Source organism: Cottoperca gobio, chromosome 20, assembly GCF_900634415.1.
Source record: "Cottoperca gobio chromosome 20, fCotGob3.1, whole genome shotgun sequence".
NCBI lineage: Eukaryota > Metazoa > Chordata > Actinopteri > Perciformes > Bovichtidae > Cottoperca > Cottoperca gobio.
In genome coordinates, this window is record NC_041374.1 from 8,597,855 (window position 1) to 8,619,399 (window position 21,545).

General features: G+C 43.0%; 2 protein-coding genes across 2 annotated transcripts; both read right to left on the reverse strand.

Annotated features, from left to right (window-relative positions):
- Positions 1 to 523: 523 nt before the first annotated feature.
- msc (musculin (activated B-cell factor-1)) lies at positions 524 to 1,631 on the reverse strand. The gene is made up of 2 exons (XM_029458095.1): positions 1,239 to 1,631; positions 524 to 607 (listed from the first exon to the last, which is right to left on the reverse strand). The coding sequence occupies exons 1-2, from the start codon at positions 1,629 to 1,631 to the stop codon at positions 524 to 526; spliced, it is 477 nt and encodes a 158-aa protein (XP_029313955.1).
- A 2,384-nt stretch (positions 1,632 to 4,015) lies between these two features.
- Positions 4,016 to 20,977, reverse strand: trpa1b (transient receptor potential cation channel, subfamily A, member 1b). Its single transcript, XM_029457858.1, is given in 28 exon segments — positions 4,016 to 4,779; positions 5,475 to 5,593; positions 5,678 to 5,779; positions 6,471 to 6,539; positions 6,628 to 6,810; positions 7,067 to 7,196; positions 7,273 to 7,442; positions 7,927 to 8,016; positions 8,115 to 8,271; positions 8,344 to 8,414; positions 9,295 to 9,387; positions 9,481 to 9,540; positions 9,639 to 9,729; positions 9,863 to 10,029; positions 10,140 to 10,254; positions 10,610 to 10,774; positions 11,748 to 11,923; positions 12,940 to 13,040; positions 13,142 to 13,241; positions 15,231 to 15,279; positions 15,995 to 16,056; positions 16,058 to 16,132; positions 17,201 to 17,346; positions 18,051 to 18,159; positions 18,331 to 18,438; positions 19,332 to 19,507; positions 19,649 to 19,811; positions 20,882 to 20,977. Coding segments are annotated over 28 exon segments (3,381 nt in total). The 3' UTR covers positions 4,016 to 4,541.
- Between the last annotated feature and the right edge of the window lie 568 nt (positions 20,978 to 21,545).

The following is a 21,545-nucleotide window of genomic DNA, read 5'->3' on the forward strand; positions in this document are numbered from 1 at the left end:
GAGGAGTGTTTCTGTGTACGAGCTGCAGGCAGACACACACTGTGTTACACATCAATAATGTTTCCTGATCAATGTTAGAAACACTGTGCATTAAAAGCTGCAGCGATTAGTGGACAATAGATTAATTGATTGACAGACAAACGATTGACAACTAGTCTGTCATATTAACGTGAATATCTTTGGGTTTTGGACTAAACAAGACATTTAAATGCGTCACGTTTGTCACTATTTGTTGACATTTTATAGACCAAACCATCAATGAAGAAAACAAGCAGTGGGACTGAAAGTTTGTAAAAACTAAAGCCAGAGTTTAAAACCAATATAAATGAGTTTACACACAGTGCAAACAAACTAAGTAACATGCACACAAGAAGCTATATCTGAAGACAAAGTGGAACACAATCTTCAGTGTGTTCAAGCTGGACGTGGATCAAAGTCATTGTTTGGGACGTTCTTGCCTCAAGGATGGAGGCAGTTTTCCAAAGATGGACGCTGAACAGTCATATCGTCTGCAGACTCGGTCCTACGCTGTTGCTCCACACAGTCGTACGGAGGGCGAGATGTCCTGCATGTCCTCTGATCGGCCTGTCATCAGAAAGGGCCAAGTCTGTGAAAGCAAGACGACAGGATCAGAGGTGGAAGAAGAACTGACATCTTTCACTTCAGTAGAAGTATTAATACCACAGGGTGAAGTACTCTGTTACAAGTAAAAGTCCTGCTTTCCAAATATACTTACTTAAAACTTATAAGTAATTAAAAATCATAAGTATTAGCATCAAAATATACTCAAGTACAAAAAGTCATTAGGCAGAATGGATAATTTAGAATCATTTATGTAAGATTATTGAATTATAATTATTAATGTGTTCATCACTTTAATGTTGCAGCTGGTATTTTTATTATATTATATTATATAAATATATTTATATATATATAATGATGGTAGCCTGTGAATTTATATTACATATATACAGAATAATAGTACATGATAAATTATTTGTGATTATATTTTGTATTATTAATCTGAATCGTAGAGTAACTAGAAAGTAAAAGTAACTCAAAATTGTAAGTGCAGTACTTGAGCAAATGTACTTAGTTACTTTACAGCTGTGATTAGAAGTAAAGAAACACATTACAACATAAAGTTACTATAACATGTTAAAGACTATTAAAGTGCTGAAAGTACACACTGAGATGTTTCACTTTAAAACCTCGTGTTCTGTCTCGTGTCATCGTACCAGGTTGACTGGGTGTGCAAAGCGGTTCTCGAAGCGGTCCTCCTGCAGAAGCTGCCTCAGGTGAGAGATGTAGCTCGAGGCGAGACGAAGCGTGTCCAGTTTGGACAGTTTGGTGTCCGCTGGTACCCAGGGCAGGCTGGTCTTCAGTCTGCAGAACGCTTTGCTCAGCACTCTCATCCGCGACCTCTCCCTGGCGTTGGCCGCGTTTCTCTGAGACTGCCGCGCGTCCTTCTGGTGCCCTTTGGGCAGTTTGCGCTCGTGCGTGATCCTCCCCTCCGCACCGTCATCCTCCAACTCCTCATCCGAGTACCGGTCGGGATTATAGCAGGTGATCTTCCTCCCGTGGCATGTTTCATAGTCCTCAGCATCACTTGCAGCAGAGCCGGTGGACATGGCTGCTCCACCTGTGGCGCTTTGGGGACAGCAGGGACTGGAAATATAAGATTCTTAGCTTGATTGAGATTCTAGTGAACGAAACGAGGGTGGAAGTAAAAAGAAATCACCACTTTTAAATTCCCATTTGGTAACCCTGTGAAAGATGTCCCCCACGTGACACTGCTACAGAACTGCTTGAGGTCAAGTCTGAAAAGTGCAGCACTCTCTGAAACTGAAACATGCGTCCTCGCTGAGCGTCCCTCTCCTTTAAGTGTCCAGGACTTGGCATCTGTACTCAGTTTTTTCTGAGCATTTCTCCTCCTCCCCTTTTCTCCGAGCCACCATGACCTCTGTCAGACCGCAACTGTGTGCACACTGACACAAGCTGCTCATCTGCAGCCTGATAACATTAAACCTGTAAATGAATGTGTTATTATTGTGTGTGTGTGTGTGTGTGTGTGTGTGTGTGTGTGTGTGTGTGTGTGTGTGTGTGTGTGTGTGTGTGTGTGTGTGTGTGATAACTGCAGGATTTCTAAACATTGATTTCACCAAACAGAGATAATCAGTCTAACATGTTTTATTAAAGAAGTCGTGCCTGATAATAATAATACACACAACGCTTTGCAACATTTGGAAAAGCACATAATATTTAGTAAACATTTCCTAAAGTTGTAGGTTCCACAGATGTGCTCTGCTGATAGAAATGTCTTGAGGACCTTATCAAAAGTGTCTAATCCTCTGCTGGTTTCACAGAGGGATTGGGTTTCTGCAGATGGAGCAGCCTTTCACACGCAGCCTGCGTGCACCAGCCCCAGCTGTTACCGGTTCCCATGACATCTGGAGCGTTGGCATGACAAGGGTGTGGCACCATCTTCCTTCCCATAGTATCACAAACCTTTTCTGCATCTTGTCTATTTTTGCATTTTGCTTTGTGTCCTATAAACTTGTGTGAGAGCAGAGCGATGAGATACTGCATGAAAGGTTTCTTCTACCAAACATTCAGACATGTGTTGCAGCCTCTGTAAACTACACGTTGCACGTTGTGAACTATAAAGTGGCAGTCAAGCTTCTGGAGGAGCTTCTCTCTGTGTCCACACAGCACCAACAGAACCGCCTCCACTTCCTCAAGATATTCCCAGAAAGAGCCATGTTCCTGTTAGCTATTATTCCACATAATATGTGTGAAATTTAGATATTTTTTTATGACAATAGCAAGACTCTGCCAAGAATGACTGCAGCTGAGATGAATGCTTGATTTGGTGCCAGGATCAGAGACAGAAGCTCCTGTACTCTGCAGGGAGCTGAAGGACTCCAGCACAGGACGCTGTCAATTATACAACATGAGGCCTCAAATCCTGCCTTATTTAATGACTAAAATACTGAGCGGTGTTCCAGTTATTATTATTATATCAGTAGACAACGATGCAATACAAATAAACACAAAACTATACATGGAAAAAGAAGAGAATTCTTTGTTAGATATCATGATCATAAAAGTGATTTCCTTTTTAATATTTGATTCACCGAGCTGCACTTGTGTGTTGCACGATATGAAGGAGGACATGTTTGGTTTTCAGAGTCTAAATACAAGTCACTGAGATTCCTAAAGTGTTCTGCGATGTTGCTCTGCTCAGATTTCCCTCTTTCACAGACCAAGAATGCTCCTTAATCCACGGGCACATTCCCAGGCTTCCCACAATCCCTCTCTTCCATGCAGTGTTCCACCAGAAGACCTGACATCAGCTGGACGTCGGAGAGATCCTTCATTTCCCCTTGGATGTGTCATGAGGTTGAGATATTAAGTTCCTCTTGTGAGTCAGAGCTGCAGGCAGACTGCCATCCATCTCCTGCGTCCGTCCGTCGCACTGACACACTTGAAATTGCAAGCTAAGGGATTCTGCTGTTGGATTTACTCATTTTATAAACTGTCATCTTGAAAAGTATTAACTGTGTGACACATAGCTCAACCTGCTGCTTCATTCACTGTCATAAAACAATGTGCTCATTAGTCATTCTGCAGATAGAAAATATTATCTAAAACATCAGTGTAATTGATGGTCACATGGTGGCTGTGTTTGTGCTGGGAACAATTAAACCCAGCGATAAATATCACTCACAACTTGACTTGAAGGGGGAGCGAACATTCGTCTCTCAGCAGAGACTTTCAGGGGTTGTGACCTCCTCGGGGGCGCCGCGGCGGAGAAGCAGAGCGACAGGTGCAAGCTGATGATGTCAGAGGCCTCGCTCCGTGAAGAAGGCAGAGCACCAATCAGACGCAACCATCACCATCAATGAAGTTGTGCTGTTATTGTCTTAAGATATGCCGAGCACATACAGGTTCAAACAACACTACAGAGTCCAGAAGTCAGTTCATATACTTTATATCATCTTCACAGGTTACTCATAATGCATCAATACAAGTCATATATTAGATAAGTCAAAGGAAAAGTCAGTTGTGTCTCATTGTTACTCACTTTTAGCTCATTAAATGCTTTAACTTCAGCCAGTCATAATCCAATTAGCAATATAATCTATCTCTCTCTCTCTCTCTCTCTCTCTCTCTCTCTCTCTCTCTCTCTCTCTCTCTCTCTCTCTCTCTCTCTCTCTCTCTCTCTCTCTCTCCTACAGATCCTTATTGAAACTGACATGCCACAGTACGTCCTCCACACAGCTCTCACTGCAGCTTTCAATTCTGTCTGTGATAATTCAAACATTATTTTCACACCACAAAAGGATCACGAGTGTAACTTCCTGCTTCAGCCTACAATACAACATGAACAGTAACATCACGCAACAGTATTCAGTAACAAACCACACAATAGTTAAGCAGTTAAAAGCTCTTCATCAAAGTGACAATATGTATTTAATATGAGTTATAAATCTTAACACCATCATAGTGATAATTCACTTTGTAAACTTGTTGCTGTATTAAGACGTTTTCTTTTTCTCCCAGTCTTCGGGTTTCTTGCTCTCGAGAGCCTTCATCAGCGGGACCCAGCGCGACTGGCGTCCTCCGGGCTTCACCTGACTCAGGCTGCGCCACATGTTGCCTCTGATGTTCACGGGGCCGTCGTACTCGTTCTCCTCCGACGTGATCTCCATCTTCTGGATGATGAGCTTCAGCAGGTTGTGCTGCTTCTCCATCATGCTCGACACCTCCTTCATCCTGAGGAGGGAAACATCAGCGTGGCTCAGAGACAGAGACCCCCGTCCCTCACTACGGACATGTTGGCTTTTTCATTTGAAGGTTTTCGATCATTTTGGTTGCAATAATGCATAATGTGGTACATTTAGTTGAGCCTCAGCCCTGATGATAAGTCTATAACACAAACAGTCAGAGCTTAAGGACACAATGTCCCCATGAAAACCACAATGTTTGATCCCACATCCATCACAGCATTAAATCCTTATTTATATTATATCAGCTTCACATCTGGAGCTCTGGCTTCAAAACTTTACTTTTGACTATTTTCCACCAGATTGAGACATTTCCTCATGTTTGGACAAATACTCGCTATTTTCCTGGTTTCCTGCACAAAAACATAAAAATGCATTAAAATCAAAGTTGATCGAGCATTTAGTTTACAGAAAAGTGGCAAACTAGCATTTAAAAAGGTACAATTCTGTGAATGAATGAATATTTAGTCGTCATGTGACTGAAGTGAAAGTAGAACGTAATGTTATTTCCCAGGCTTGTCGAGGTCCTGCTGTTCCAGCTGCTTATCATAGAAAGATAAAGTCTCATCTGTTGGTCACAGGTTTAGTTCTGTGTAACCACTAGGGGCTGCTCATGCATCAAACACTGTTACATATGCACATAAGCAGTAGTTATTATTACAAACATGTAATATCTGAAGTTACCTGCTCTTCTGTTTCTTGAGCTCGTTCTCCAGCACGCTGCAGTGCTGGGATTTGATCTGCTGGCGACTCCAGGCGTCGTGCGGCTCCTCGTCACCTGTGAATAACTGCTTGATAGAGTTCTGTCAACATTAAGTGGAAAGGATTAACAACGGACACAAGTTACAGAAACAAATCAATAAGTGAGTTTCAGTTATGGAGCATACCCCGGAGCAGTGGCGGTTGGGGTAGATGGTGATGGAGGGTTTGTCCACTCGTTTCATGAACCAGTACGGCAGCTTGTCTTCCAGCGCCGTGTGAAGCTCGATCTGTGGAGGAACACATGTTTACAGGCAGAGCTGTGCAGAAAACTTCACTTAGAAGGGACTAAATACAGGAGAAGGCTTGAATTAGATTAAAAATATCTGACAAAATTAACACAAATATGAACTTTTATTGTATTATTATTGTTTTATTTGTTATTGTTTTTATTGAATTATTGTTTTTATTGAATTATTGTTTTTATTGAGTTATTTCTCTCATGAAGTATTTCTCATACTTTAGCTCAATGTTGTTTAACTTTTAAACTTTTTTTAATTGGTTGTCTGACATTTTTATTGATGTCTTGTCTAAAACTTTGTTTTTAATAGTGTATTATTATAATAATAATATAATTCTTAAGTACTGTCACATCAGTCACTTCTCACAGGAACGCACACACACTGTGTTTATATTGAAGTTTAAATAGTGTCAAAGTTATATTGTTTCAGTTATTTGGAATATTAACAGCCAATAATATTAAATATTATAATATGAGAAGTAAAACATTTGACATGATTATGATCCAAGTCTTACAAAAAGCTTCTTCTTCTGTGTTTGATTTGTACATGAAGACGGAGGATATATATAATAAACAGTATAATAACTAATATATATATATATATACATATATATATATATATATATATATATATATATATATATATATATATATATATTACATTACAGACTCATACAGACCTGCATGCCGATTCTTTTCAGGGCAGCATTTCTTTGCACTTCTGCGATGTCTCCTACTGCTAAACCGATCTGCAACACAAGCAGCACTGATGAGAACCTGGTTGTTTAGTAACTAGCAGCTTTAATGTGAAGAGTAGACGTCAGTGGAGAGACTCACCATCAGGTTCACCAGCAGAATCGGCATCAGCAGAACAAAGGACACAAAAATAATGAAAGTCAGCGGAGCAAAAGGAAGCTCGTGCTTCAGATAGGAGTCCAGGAAGTTGTTTTGGTAGTTGAGTTCCCCGACCATCATCACAAAGGTTTGTATGACTGACAGCGGCACGGTATCGAACTCTTTCTGAGGGACGGAAACAGAACTACACTGAAGAACTCAAAGTGAAATACTGTCGTACTTTGGCTCCGAAGAACACGTACATATGTAAGCCATGAGCGTTAAACAGCTGTTTCCACTCTTCCACGTGTGTATCGTGAATATGAAGTTTGTTTAGCAGAATGCATTCATGCTCCCTCCAGGATCCAGCTTTTGGTATTGATGACTTCCTCTCATCCTCCCACTCAAAGAGCTTCACACGTTGTGATCTTTCTTCTCGTACCTGGTTGAGCATCAGAGCGTGGAACGCCAAGCCGAACGCCAACACCAGGTACATGAAGATCATCACAATACGGAACAGTGTCCTCATGATCTCCCAGAACATCACCACATAGATGCCGACACCCTCAAACCTGCAGAGACAGCAGAGCACAGCGGTGAGAGGGCCTCCACGCCATCACATACGACGTCATGTAGAGCGAACACTACCTCTGGAGATAAAGCAGGAATCCAATCCAGGAGCTTAAAACTGCCAGAGCTCCGGCCTGCCAGTGCAAAGAGCCCACTGTGTTGAGCATGGTGGGGATGATGAAGAGGAGGGAGAAGATGGCAGAAAACCAGTCGCTCTGGTTGGAATAATCCTTGAAGTAACTCCAGCGCTTTTAGTGACAAGAAACAAAAACACTCAATTATAATTAGACAACAACTCTTTAACTGTATATATGTTGACAGTGAGACGCAGAAGAGTGAGGGAGTATCTTTATAAACATGATCTCATACCTCCCTTACTGTAGACAGCTACAACGTCTAATTATTATTAAGCCACCGTCTCGTGCATCTGAATGACACATTGAGAGCATTTGATTTGAGTCGTCTGCACCGCACTACTTCTGCCTAAAGCTCTGCTACTTTGAAAAGACAGAAGATGTGTTCCTGTGTTACGTCTCTATAAAGTGATAGCACAAGCATGGTGTTAGAAATAAAGGCGTCAGTGTCCCCCACAGAGGACACATGTGAGGGACATTATGTATAATCACAATGACTGAGAGGAAGTTTAGAGGTGACACTCCTTCAGTGATGCTTCATCCATCACACCTCTGCAGACCTGCTGCTCAGCAGCTTCATCAGCTCCTGTGAAAGTACCTGTTGTGATATCTGCACCAACTCCTTCAGTATGAAGTAGATGTTCATAACCAAGACCATCCCCATGCAGATGGACACGAACGTGCTCTGCTGTGAAATGAAGGATATTGAGATGTTGCTCTTGTAATGACACATGGAAACATTTGGAACATAAATGACACATTTGCTCAGGCAGTCAGCGTCAGTACCTCTCTGAAAGATGCGTTCACCATGACGATACTGTGCTCGGCCTTGTCGGTGGCGTTCAGACTGGGCCTCAGATTCACGATCAGGTGAGTGAGGGGCAGCAGCCCCAACAGGTACAAGAACATGTTGAGCACGTGGGCCGTGCTCCCGTAAGCAAACCTGTGGATTCAAACCGGTGAACACTAAAGAAGCACGTTCAAAGTGAATCCTGCAGAACACATCTGTACGCACCACTTCATCGCGAGGTACTTTTTGCAGACAGGGTGGTTGAGGAGTTCCATGCGGTTGTACTTCACCATCACCTGCAGGAAGAAACTCGCTGTTACATGCAGCCGCACATTTTGCACAAGCGGGAAGGAGCAGCCAGACAGTGAAAGCCTCAAAGACTTACAGACATAATGTACGAGCACATCTGCAGCTGGCAAGTGTTTCTAACATTCGGTGGGAGATGAGATTGTTTGTGGTTTTGCAATAAATCCAATACTAAATAACTAATAACACTGTGTGTTAAAAGAAGAAGTGACTTGAAGTATAAAAATATGAGAACACTCCTGTCCTTCCTCTCCCACACCTGTCATTCTCCAACCCTCCACCAGAGGCCCTCAGAATCTCTGCCCCGGTCGGCTGACGTCCCCTCCCACCTACACACCTGTTCCCACTTCCTTAATCAGCTCTGTAATCTTAATTAAATGTCGATTCTACAATCACAGTCAAAATGTTTCTTATTGGTGCATTTTAATGTCACTATAGTCATTAAATTAGCTGATTAATTGTATTACATTATTACCTAGGAAGAAACCAATGTGGTGGGAGTAAATGTTCTGGATTTGAGGGAAGGAGCTGCATGTGGAGTTTTGTCAGAGAAGCAGGATGGATTAAGAAGGAAGAGGGAGATCGATATGAAACGATTAATCGTCATCGAGTGCGTGTAGAAGAGTCAGATGGAAAAAGTTTAGAAAATCTTGATTCTGGGGGAAGTTGTCCGAGGAAGCTCCAATTAAAGGGTTAGTTGATGGAGCTATTGGAGGTTTGACAAAGTAAGTCTGTCATGCTTCACTTCGGAGAACTCATCAGATAAAGTGTTTTTTCCACCCGTCGTAATCATGTTGCGCAGGAGAAGTAGAAATAATTTGGGTTAGATCACAGAAAAGAAGTAAGCATGAGAAAAAGAAAGTGTCTCACGTTGAGTGCAGCGAGCGGCTGAACCCTCATGGTCTTATCGGTCAGCTTCATCATCGCAATTGGAGCTTGGAGCCATTTGAAACTGTATTCAATCTACAACACACACACACAGAACTGATTATTTTCTTCTGCCTCACATATTAAACATACAATATATATATGGTTGTGATGTTGGAGGTGAGTTACATGATAGTCAGGACTGTTGTGGTCGTCATCAGATTCTATCACACAGCGGTCCATTAGGTGCTAATGAAGAAAGCAGAAACACAGAGAGTCTAACGTACAGCCGATAGCCTGCAGAAGGAGACACGTTATGGGGATTTGATTCTGTGCCAGTAGCTAACCTTGTAGCTCTCAGGCAGAAACTCAATCATGCCTAGTATGGCACATCCGCGGCTCGAGCCGGGTTTGAACAGCATCAAAGATTCAGTAATTCTGGAAGAAGAAAAACACAAATGCATCCTAAAGTCACTACAACATGTGTAGTGCAAAAAGCAATCCGCACTACGAATGACACACGCAGCACATACACACTATAAAAGCTCCACTTTATGTTTTAATAACATACCTGTCGCTGTCAATCACAGCATTGACCACATCTTTCCTCATGTTTTGCAGAGCTTCGTGGAGGAACGACATGTCGTTCTTGTTTAAGGTGAGCATTGCTCCGCTTTCCAGCAGCAGCCGGACCACAACCACGTGTCCCTCTCTGGCTGCGATGTGCAGTGCAGTGTTCTGCACATCAAACGAGATCATTCACAAACATCAACTATTCACAAACTGCTGGTCGTCACAAATAGGTTCCAACGGATTGGGATAATGTTGAACTTCTTGATGTAACATACCCCGTCCTCATCGGTTTTATCCAGTAACTTGAGATTCGCTGACAGGAGAATTTCCATACTTTGTGTGTATCCTGCAGATGCAGCGTGATGCAGACATGTCCAGCCCTTATAATCACTGAAACAACAAGCAGAGCAGAGATTTCTGCACAACAGCACGTCACACAGGACACAAACAGCGGCCTCCTGTGGATTTTTAGACCCATCAATCCCCCCACACGACCTCCTTCCTATGTCGCTCTTTATACTACGTCACCTGACTTCCTTACGCGTACGTGGCTTGTGTGTGAATTATAGTGCATTACCTTTCGTAGGTAAGTACGAACAGTGAGTGAGAACCTGAAACAAGACACTAACTGGAGTTCATTGGAATCGAACATTCATTTGTATATTTGTAAATCACAAGCACTGCAGGTGTGTAAGTATCTTGTAGCTGTTTGTGTGTGTGCATGTTTTCCTCTATACGTCTTTACCTGTGAAAGAGAGCTCCTTTGCGCAGCAACAGCTGCACCACCTTGGTGTGCCCCCCTCTTGAGGCCAAATGGAGCGGTGTCAGGCCTCGCTCGTCACCTTCATTCAGCAGGCGAGAGTCTGTGATGGTCTCCAGTAATCGCTGACACGTATTGATGCGGCCATACCTTAAAGAAGAAGAGAGAGGATGAGGAGGAGAACGTTATGGTCTGTTGAGCGAGGTGGAGACAGTTACAGCACGTCGAGCATGTTGCTCAACCTGCAGGTAAAGTATAGAACAGCTAACACAGTGTCGGGGGGTTAATGACTAATGCTGCTGCAAACTGCGAGAGGACATCAACAGAAGTGACACTTCTGATCTTTCTTTGTCTCCGAACCTTTTAAGCAGAGGGAGCGGGGGGGCAGAGTGAGGTATCTGTATGATATCATAGCCTGGCCTTCATTTGCCCTCCGGCTCCAATGAAATACATGATAGAAAAATCAATAACAATAATGTTGAATGTCTCGTTTCACACTGTTAGTGACATTTCTTCACATGTGTTCGCTAGTTGAATTCTATTCTTGTCACAGTTCCTTCGGGTCACTTGATGTAATGAAGGTGTTTCACAGAAATGAGTCTTAAAAGGTTTTCGAGTACTGAGCAGTGAGGAGACACTTTTAAATAAAGGCTCATTGCTCATTTTTCATTGGACCACTGTTGTTCAATTACAGAGACAAACGTCTTGGCTTAAGGAAGATCGTATGTCAAAGTCCTCTGAAGAGCCCTTTTAGATGAATGTTTTATGCTCTGGTGGTATAATCGATACATAACACTTGTTAAAACTTTACAGACCAGGAAGACACGTAACTATCTTTTCTTTCTAATAATAAAGCTAAAACAGAGAGAAATTCTGTTGTGTAGAAAGTAATTGCTCCTGAGAGAGCAGCTTTCCTGAATGTTGCAGCTTTAAAATAACGTGATAAATAATGTAGTATCTGCACTGTGTGCCACCCACACTGGTGTCAGCAGCAGGGACATTTCTGACACTTCTTTGATCAAATTTGCAAACTTGGAGCAACTTTGAGAGAAATCAGGTCAGATTAGTTTAGTTTAGTCCAATGATATGGAAAGTCATGCCCCCGGGTCCCAATCGAACTCACTGAGCAGCAAAGTGCAGCGCAGACTTTTTGTCCTTGGACTTGCATGCGAGGCCGACCTGCCCCGAGAGGCCGAGCATGTTCTTCACTGAGTCATGGACACCCAGCCTGCAAGCGTAGTGGAGCGGGGTGCACCCCTCATTATCCTCACAGCTCAGCAGAGCCTTCACACCGCCAAGCTAAAGATACACATAAACACTCTTATCAAACATTATAATAATAATAATAATAATAATAATAATAATAATAATAATAATAATAATAATAATAATATGTTTATAAAACACAGATGAAAAATATTTGAAAACACAATTTGTAATTTCCTCAAACTCGGGTCTCTGTAATAAACCAATAGTAAAAGCTGGAGTTTGGTAGCTGCGGTGCATCATGGGAGTTTGGTGTGGTGGTGCAGCAGCGGTGCATCATGGGAGTTTGGTGTGGTGGTGCAGCAGCGGTGCATCATGGAAGTTTGGTGTTGTGGTGCAGCAGCGATGCATCATGGGAGTTTTGTGTGGTGGTGCAGCAGCGGTGCATCATGGGAGTTTGGTGTTGTGGAGCAGCAGCGGTGCATCATGGGAGTTTGGTGTGGTGGAGCAGCAGCAGTACATCATGGGAGTTTGGTGTGGTGGTGCAGCAGCAGTGCATCATGGGAGTTTGGTGTGGTGGTGCAGCAGCGGTGCATCATGGGAGTTTGGTGTGGTGGAGCAGCAGCGGTGCATCATGAGAGTTTGGTGTGGTGGTGCAGCTGCGGTGCATCATGGGAGTTTGGTGTGGTGGTGCAGCAGTGGTGCATCATGGGTTCTTCTTTCCTCTGATTCAAAGGTTAAACATCAGAGTTTCTCCTGCACGCTGTTCGGCTGCCGCTAACGTTTGCGTACGTAAGATCCAGACGTCCGAGGACTAAAATCCTTCATCCTTCAAATATAGAGTTAAAAACACCAAGATGTAAACAACTATCAAGTGTAAATGTATCAGCGTGGTGAAGGTATCGCTGCAGCTTTAGGTAAAGCTGACGATGTTTAAAGGATCATCCGGCTCAGTGACAGTATAATGAACTTCATCAGCCGGCCATGAATGCAGGCTCAAGGCAAATTGATGAAGGACGATGTGGTAATTAAATTCCAATCTTAACGACGTCTTTGTCTAAGCAGCACACTTTGCATTTGATGAGTTACAAACAGCTGATCAAAGGTACCTGCAATACTTCTTCTGGGACATTTTTCAGACCTTTGGGCTGGAGAATGGCCAGGTGAAGGAAGTTACAGCCGCATCTGTCTCTCATGTTCACATTTGCCCCTACAAGACATAAACATATGCACAGTGTGCACAACCTGCATTATCAGACATTATATAAATAACATAACATCTTCTTCAGCTGCTGGAGAAGTGCAGCTCACCTTTGGACAGCAGCAGAGCCACAGTCCTCCACGCTGCACAGCTCGTAGCCAGCAGTAAAGGAGAGTTTCCTTTACAATCGATGCTGTTCAGGTCTGCACCCTGAGGACAAAACCTTCTAATTACCTCATTTATTACCACATTCATTTTAACACACAACAAATGAAACCATGGGAAAATTAGCATCTGTATTAAATTCCACATTGTGCACTGTTGCACTGTACGAAGCAGGAGGAAGGTGAGGTTTCACAGAACAAGCGTCAGAGCAGATGTGTAATGTGGTGTTGGAACACACACTACATTATAGAAATTGATTTTTAAGGTTGCTAAGCTCAGCAGCCAGAACAAGGCACGGGACAGATACAGATGACAGAAGGCTAAAGAATGGATTAAACAGTGTATCTGCTCTAACATAAATTACACTGCACATGGGTAATCTTATTTACTATCCTTTAGTAAGATTGTAGAACCTCTACAGGTCCGAAGGGTGAAGAATGAATGAACCGTTATATTTTGGAGCGGATCTGAATCACAGAGTGGACGTCTGTGCTCTCTGGGAGTCACTTCATCACACAGACACTCTGAGTGTTTCTCAAAGTCAAGGAAGAATCCTTCAACTTCATATGAACTCATATTAGATCTACAGTTCATGTTTTAAAAGTCTGTCGTGAATCGTTCAGCGAGTTATTAACGGCACAACAACTGGTGGAGTAAAGGATTACTTCCACCAAGCCAGAGCTGGTGATTGTTAAACAGAGGAGAGACCAACCAGAATAAAACCTTGGAGCTTTATTTGTCTCGAGTTTGAATTAAGTGTTATGATTAGAGTGGTAAAATGATTGTTTGTGTGGACGGAGACTAAACTGTAACAGTTTGTCTTTGTTTTCATTCTGTGTGAACTCACAGTTTCAGTCTCAGAGACCGAGAGGATTCACTTTTCTGTTTGTTGTGTTTTCCCTCCTTTTCCCATCACACCTGCTCTGAATCAGCCTCATTAGTCCCCCCCCCCTGCTGCAGAGTTGTTTCCAGCTAATCAGCTCCCTGCTTGTCCTCCTGCCTAATCATCTCATTCCCCACACCTGAGCTCCTCCACCCTTCTCTCCACCTGCACGTCAGTGAGTAACTTCATCAGTTTGTATTTAGTTCTGTGTTTTCAGCTCATTCTTGGTTTGCTTCTGTTATGATCACTTATTGCTGCACAAGCCTTGAATATAAAGTGTTTAAATCTGCAGTCTCCTGCGTTAGACCCACCTGCTCCACGCTAACACAACTCGTGCAGCTAACGTTAGCCTGCCAGCTAGAGCTCATCAAAGCTTGGCAGGAATAGCAACAGTTTCTAAGGAGGTCTCAGTTTAACATGCTGTCAATTACTTGAGCCTGACAATAGACGTCAACATATTGATTCTGTTAGCATGTTAGCATTTTTCATTGGCAACTAGCATGGCATACGGAGAGCACAGACCTCCATCGTGAGTCCACTGATGGACACGTTACGTTCTTCTGACTGCGGTGTGTTCAAGAGCTTTCATTAGTAAAGTGGAAACAACGTGGACGCTCCAAAGACGTGTCGTAGTTTATTGAAGCGTCATATTACAAACATCAATTAATTATGTCAGAATATGAACATATGAAAACCAAACACAAACATTGTAGGTTAAGTCGCTGGTCTTTGGTGCCAAATGTGAAGTCAGTCTCTGCAGAACATATTTTATGATTTCAAAGATAAACACGTTCAGTGTTTAGGAGATTATTTCCTGCTGCACTGTTTGCTTACAGAATGAGATGACAGGACTGATCAGCTTTTTCCTGGCAACGCAGTTTTGTTAAATGAAGTGCAACAGATGGTGACAGATTGTCTACCAGCAATGAGTAGCACCTTCAACATGTATAGAGTCAAGAGGTATGACCCCATTACTGACAGGAGTCCGAGTGACGAAGCTTCAGCACAGACGGAACACTCTCAATTGCACAGTTGGAGTTTTTACTGCAGACAATGTGACGTTTCGCTGTCTTTAAAGCAATTCATTGCACTTAAAGGGCCAGAAGTGTGTGTGTGTGTGTGTGTGTGTGTGTGTGTGTGTGTTTATTTACCAGAGAAATTAGGTACTCGGCCAGCTCTATGTGGTCAAATACTGTAGCCCTGGAAAAGTAAACACAGTTGTTGTAAAGCAGCCGCACAATACGACGGCCTCGTGAGCCGAGAAGGTTTTAGCTCTTCTGTCAGGCGTCACATGAGGATGAAATATATCTGCCTCGTCACAGCGTGATGTAACAATCGGATTTTCTTCAGGGGTTACAGCTTTCATCCCCTGGATTGCAATGGCTCACTTCAATGACGCACTTTAATAACTAATTCCTGGTATTCTGGTGACCTTCTACATGCAATATACTCACAATATATTTCTTAACGTATAACCCCCCCCCCCCCCCCCCCCCCCCCCCGGTCCTTGTTGGTGTACTCTGCAGCTGTCTTTGCTAAAACAAATAGCTTTTTAGTTGAATCAATGTGGGAAGCATATCTTTATTATTTATTCATATCCTTATTATTGTAGCCCAGTTAGAGCTCATTAGCTGCCCGACGGGTTTCATATCTGTGCTCCTGCTTGTGTTGTACTGTTGATATTCTGCAGATGGTGGATCTGCATGAGCGAGCAGTAACGAGACATATTCCACAGCTGCATTAACGCACATCTTAAAGAGGCTCATCAAGAATACTTGTGATGTGACTTTTTATGCTTTCTGACAGAGCGGCCACTCGAGGGAACGCTTTTATTTACACCATCCGCTCCCGTCTATCGACTTCATCTGGGTAAAGGTATAATATCAAGTCGGTGATGACGAGGGGGGGGGCCCACCTGTGCAGAGGAGTCTGACACGCCCCGTCAGTCAGGTTGATGATGTCTTCCACTTGGTCGACAGGAGGACAGCATCAGTTTGACCACCTCAGTGGCTCCCTGAGTGCAGGCCAGGTGAAGCGGTGTGGACCTGTCGTGCTGGACCGTAACACACACGTTTCATTATAAGTGATGAATTATGAACAAATATAATGAATATTCACAACACTAATGTAGCAGTCCGTCATTCTTTGGTACTTGTGTTATTTTCCCCAAGTGATCATTTAAGATTGAGCCATTTTACTCACTAAAAGTGGAAAATAATATTAATAATATACAATATTTTATAGCATAGAAGGGGACATTTTTGTCCTCTAAGGACATAAGAGGGACTTTAAAAATAAAAAAGTTTTAAAGAGCATCTTTCCACGAGGTTACCTGCATCAGGGCAGATTATAGTGATAAGAGTTTATTCTATTTATTGGTTTATTTGTATTGACTTCATACATTCCTTATCATCAAAGACACATCTGTGTATTATAAAAGAGGCATTTTATTATAAGAGAAGATGCGTTTCTTTCATTATTATTAAGGAATTTTTCTATTACGAAGACATTTTGTGAGATTTGTTTCACCAAGTAATTATTTTATAAATATTTATTTGCATGTGGTTTCTGAACTTGGGAATCAGAACCGCAACACAACTATGTCTGCTCCACAGAGACATGATTACATACTGAAAATACAAAACCCCACAGGAATTAGTATGCATGCATGTCCTCACTTACACACATACATATTGCACACTCCCCAGCGTCACATTAGTAAAGTATCTCCCAGACTTACTGGCTGTAACACAAGCTTTTAAGGAGATAAGCAGGAGGAGCAGTGAGTGTGAGAGGAGGTAATCAATTTAACCAACCAAAGCTATTACTGTTCTCCCTGCTCCTGCTGTAGCTGTGGACACTCCCCCAGACAGCCCACATGCTTTTTAGATGTAGGCAAATGAGATCTAGTTTAAATACACAATGCAAATGTGACAAAGCGTGAACAGACAGATGGATGGTGAGTAATCTGCAGCTCCCATATGTTGTGTTTAAGGTAAGGTAAGGTGTTAGGAAAATCAGCGGCGACAACCAAATGAATGCCTGCGCTGCTTCACACACAAACTCAAAGGTTTTTTTATGTCGTGCAGATTGACATGCCGTCTCTTTGTGACGTCAGTACCTGTTGCTGGTCAACTTTGGCCCCGGTAGCGATGCAGAAAGCGATGGCCTCGATATTCCCGCCACGTACAGCCAGATGGAGCGGACTGCTGTTTGCCTTGTCTAAATAGTTGATGTGAGCTTCAATTTCGTGACCCGACTTCGTTCCTGCCAGCACAAAAATGTATTCAACTGTTTAAATTGAGAATGATGCACTGAATACATATCAGAAAATACATGAAGGTTTCGTAGTTAAAGCTGCGGTAGGCAGTTTGTTTTTAATAACCTTTCAGCATATTGTAATTTAAGTGAGACCCCAGGGGGGGGGGGGGAGTTTTCTTGAAAAGGCAAAAAAATGTCATTAAAAATACAAATTATTCTTTCAAGCCAAACAAACTAAAACGTTCCTCCAGCTCAGTGTTGTCTGCCTTTCTACCACGGTCTACCCACTGCGATTAGGTAAATGAATCCGTCGGCGTATGAAAAAGCTGTTTCACACGTAGTCTTTGACTTCATTTCATTTCTTTCTTCCTTGTAAAAATGCAGGTTTTATGTGAGTAATTGTTTCCATTCATGGTGCTCTCTGTGTAAATCCACCGAACAGCACGGGAATGTTAAAATCCATTAATCCCCCCCGCTGAACAATCTCCGAAATATCATAAATATTTTGTGTTCTATTTTCCAAGCAGACCTCCCACTGCGGATACACAGTGTCAGTGTCAGCGTGTGGCATCTGGCCTGTGTACGAAGTGCATTCTGCTGAGGAGAACTCTCGTCTTATCTATCAGTTTAATGTTCGGCCTCGTTAAAAACTTTTTCATTATTGTCAGCGCTTTAGATTTTTCATGAAAGAGCCATCTTGTTTGTCATACCGGCCTTCAGGATCACTTGCAGGGCTCTCTTTGCACCTGCGAAGGCAGCTGCGTGCACGGGGAAATGGCCGAGCTTGTTCTGTTTGCAGAGGAACGCTCCATGCTTTATCTTTGACGGAGAGGAGAATGGATGGAGAGAAAGCCAAACAAGAGACAATTCTTTGTCAGAGACAAAGCTGCAGTCAGTATAAATAAGAGCTACATAATCTGTTCTGTACAGATGGTTATCCAGGAAGACTGAATGAATACACGAGTCTGAATGCATCACTCTTGTACGTACCAATGTGCTGAGAGCCTCGTAGTTATTGATGGAGCAGGCGAGTATCACTGGGGTGTTCTCAAGGTCTCCCTGCAGATTGCAGTTTGTAGCGCTGTAGGACAGCAGTAGCTGCAGGGGGCACAGATAAACATTTACAGTGAGCGTCCTTTATCCTCCACCAAACCGCAACTGTGTCCGCTTGTGGACGGCAGCCAGATGCTGAGGGGATGACAGGACAAGGTCTCTTTAAGTAGGCGGTTGAGTCAGATATGTCAGCAGTTATCAGTTTACTTTAGAGCAGCATGTCCTTGTGCTGTAAAAGATGTGAAGTGATAATATGATTGTTTGCTAGCTTTGTATTTTCAAGGATCATTTATTGTCATTGTACAACGAAATGCAGTTTTAGTCCCTTGATGCTCAGCTGTTCTCATTCACTGTTCCTACTTATACCTATAATTATACCTATGGATGAGGTGAGGATGAGGTGAGGATGAGGTGAAGGATGAGGTAGAGGATGAGGTGAAGGATGAGGTGGAAGATGAGGATGAGGTGGAGGATGAGGTGGAAGATGAGGTAGAGGATGAGGTAGAAGATGAGGTGGAGGATGAGGATGAGGTGGAAGATGAGGTGGAAGATGAGGTAGAAGATGAGGATGAGGTGGAGGATGAGGATGAGGTGGAAGATGAGGATGAGGATGAGGTGGAAGATGAGGTGGAAGATGAGGTGGAAGATGAGGATGAGGTGGAGGATGAGGATGAGGTGGAAGATGAGGTAGAGGTGGAGGATGAGGTGGAGGATGAGGTGGAGGATGAGGTGGAGGATGAGGTAGAGGAATGTTTGCACATTGTTGGGGGGGGTGAAAGCAAGGCCCTCCCCAATGTTGTACAGTCCCTTAACAGAAAAGCTCTGAATTGACTATTCAATTACAAAAGATGAATTATTAACATGTAATCTCCCGTGTCATCAATATCTAAGCAACCCTTATAACCAGTGATGTCAGACAGGTACTCTGGTCTCCTCACCTCCACCAGCTTGTTGTGTCCGAGGCTGACAGCCAGGTGCAGAGGGGACAGGAGGGCCATGTTGAGGATGTTGGGGTCGGCCCCCAGGTCCAGAAGAGCCCTGCAGCTATCTGCCTTGTTCCTCTCCACCGCCCAGTGGAGCGGCACGTTGCCCTGCTCATCACAGCTGTTCAGACCTGGGAGAAACACACACACATATAAACACATGAGGATGTGTGCACAGTCCACTCTTAGCAGACATACTGCTTTATGGTGATCCACAGCACATGTTTCTACACGTGCTGGAGACGTGTGATGGAGGACGGAGGCTCGCTCACCCTGCGAGTCTATGACAGACGTGATGCATTGGATGAGGGCGATGTGGTTTCCTGCGGCGGCGTGATGAAGGGGACTCGCTCCACATTCATCTTTCTCACTCAGCACCTCTGGGCTCTTCCTCACCAGGTTCTCCAGGAGAGCCAGGTCACCCTTCTCTGCCAACTACACAGTAATGTAGGATTTAATACAGACGGAGAGTGAAGATGAGAGAAGAGCCTGTTCTCAGTTTTACATTAGTGTCTGATTTCACCTTAGATTACATGTTAGTGCTGATCGTGTTTCTGGTGTCTTAATGTCTAATTGGTACACTCTCTTTGACGCTCATGTCTATAATTCATATTATAAACATATTATTAGAACAGTTCTGAGTGAAAAATAGAAAATAAATACACTTATTCAGAAGCTGAATTGAAGTTTCCTAAATAAATACATTGCAGAGCCAATTTTCTTTTGGAAAATAAAATGGCACAAACCAAGAAGTGTGCGTGTGTGTGTCTTGTGTTTTATCTTAATTATAAAATGCTTTATGATGCATCAGGGTTATTGTTATAAAGCATTATGAATATTTAGTGCCTATAATTATACAGTAATATGCATAAGTGTGCTTGTAAAGCATTAAAGAACAGTGTCATAGAAAGTGTTTAAACAGAATCATTATGTTTGTATTCAGCTCTTCACAATCACTTTAAGGTCACACAGGGTGGGGACTCTGACGCGGTGTTACATAAACACTGTCGTATATTAAAGAGTCTTAAAATGCTTTATTCTACATCTTTGTGGTTTACAGTTGTTTCTCATTCGCTTTGGCTCATTTCTTTAAAACATTAACTTAAAATCTCTGAACAATTATGTTGTTGCTCTCAACAGATTGCATATGTGCAAAAGAGGAAGTGCAATTGTCAGACACACATATTAAATATTCTGTTCTGCGTTTTTATGACTTGAATTTTCTGTTCACATGTTGCACAAACACATTCACTGTATACATTAATCTGAGCATATCCTTTGTACAGTATTGATCCCAGTAAACTTGTAGCTGCTGTTGAAACCATCATCATGAAAAACCATCAGAACATTTTGACCGGTACGACAACGACAACTTTTCTTTGGTGGCCAATTAACTGAGAGAATAACTTGATTTTGAAGCATGAATGAAATGTTGTGGGTGAGTTACTACCATTTTAAACATTTAACAGTTGTGACAGTAGCACAATTGAGGAAAACGGCCTCACCTCGAATACATCCAGTTTTGCCAGCGCTGGATCCTCGTCCTCGATCACATATGTGTAACAGCTGGTCTGCCGGGCCACCTCCCTGCTGAAGTCCATCCCTCAGCTGACACTCAGTGGAGACATGAAGGGTGAAGGCACGAGTCTGCACAAAACCACAAACACGCACATCGATGCACAGATACAACAGTAAAATACTACAACAGAGAACAATCCCACCACGGTTTCAATGTCTGGATGTGTAAAACTGTACAAGTTGTGTGTGTGACGAGAGGGCAGATAACTCTTTAAGCCAGAGGCTCGTCTCGCCATGAGGGGATATGGGCTCAGATGACTTTGCCTTCACCCGAAAGGGCATTCAGATCCGCCGAGTGTTTTGGAGGTTGAAGCCCTTCTGATGAAGAAAGCAATTATGTTCTTCGCAGCTGGGGGGCAGCTTGTTTGAGTCAGTCCCAGTTGTCCTTGTGATCCTGGGCGAGCAAGATTGAGCGAGACCTTGTAATTGTATCGTACGAGACCCCCAGTTACATCAAAAGGCCAAACAGCAAATGGCATTTTTGGCGGGCAAATTACTGCGGAGAGTTCTCGTTGAAACCCCCTCGACCTTCTGCAGCAGCGCCGCTCAGTGACTGATCACCGAGGTTTCTCAGCTTCCAGCCTTCGTGGA

Excerpts from the sequence above, each read along its gene's own strand:
- msc (XM_029458095.1), bottom strand. The coding sequence starts at position 1,631 with ATGTCCACCGGCTCTGCTGCAAGTGATGCTGAGGACTATGAAACATGC. Across the intron at positions 608-1,238 it reads TTGCACACCCAGTCAACCTG|ACTTGGCCCTTTCTGATGAC; the intron begins GTACGATGACAC and ends TTGCTTTCACAG.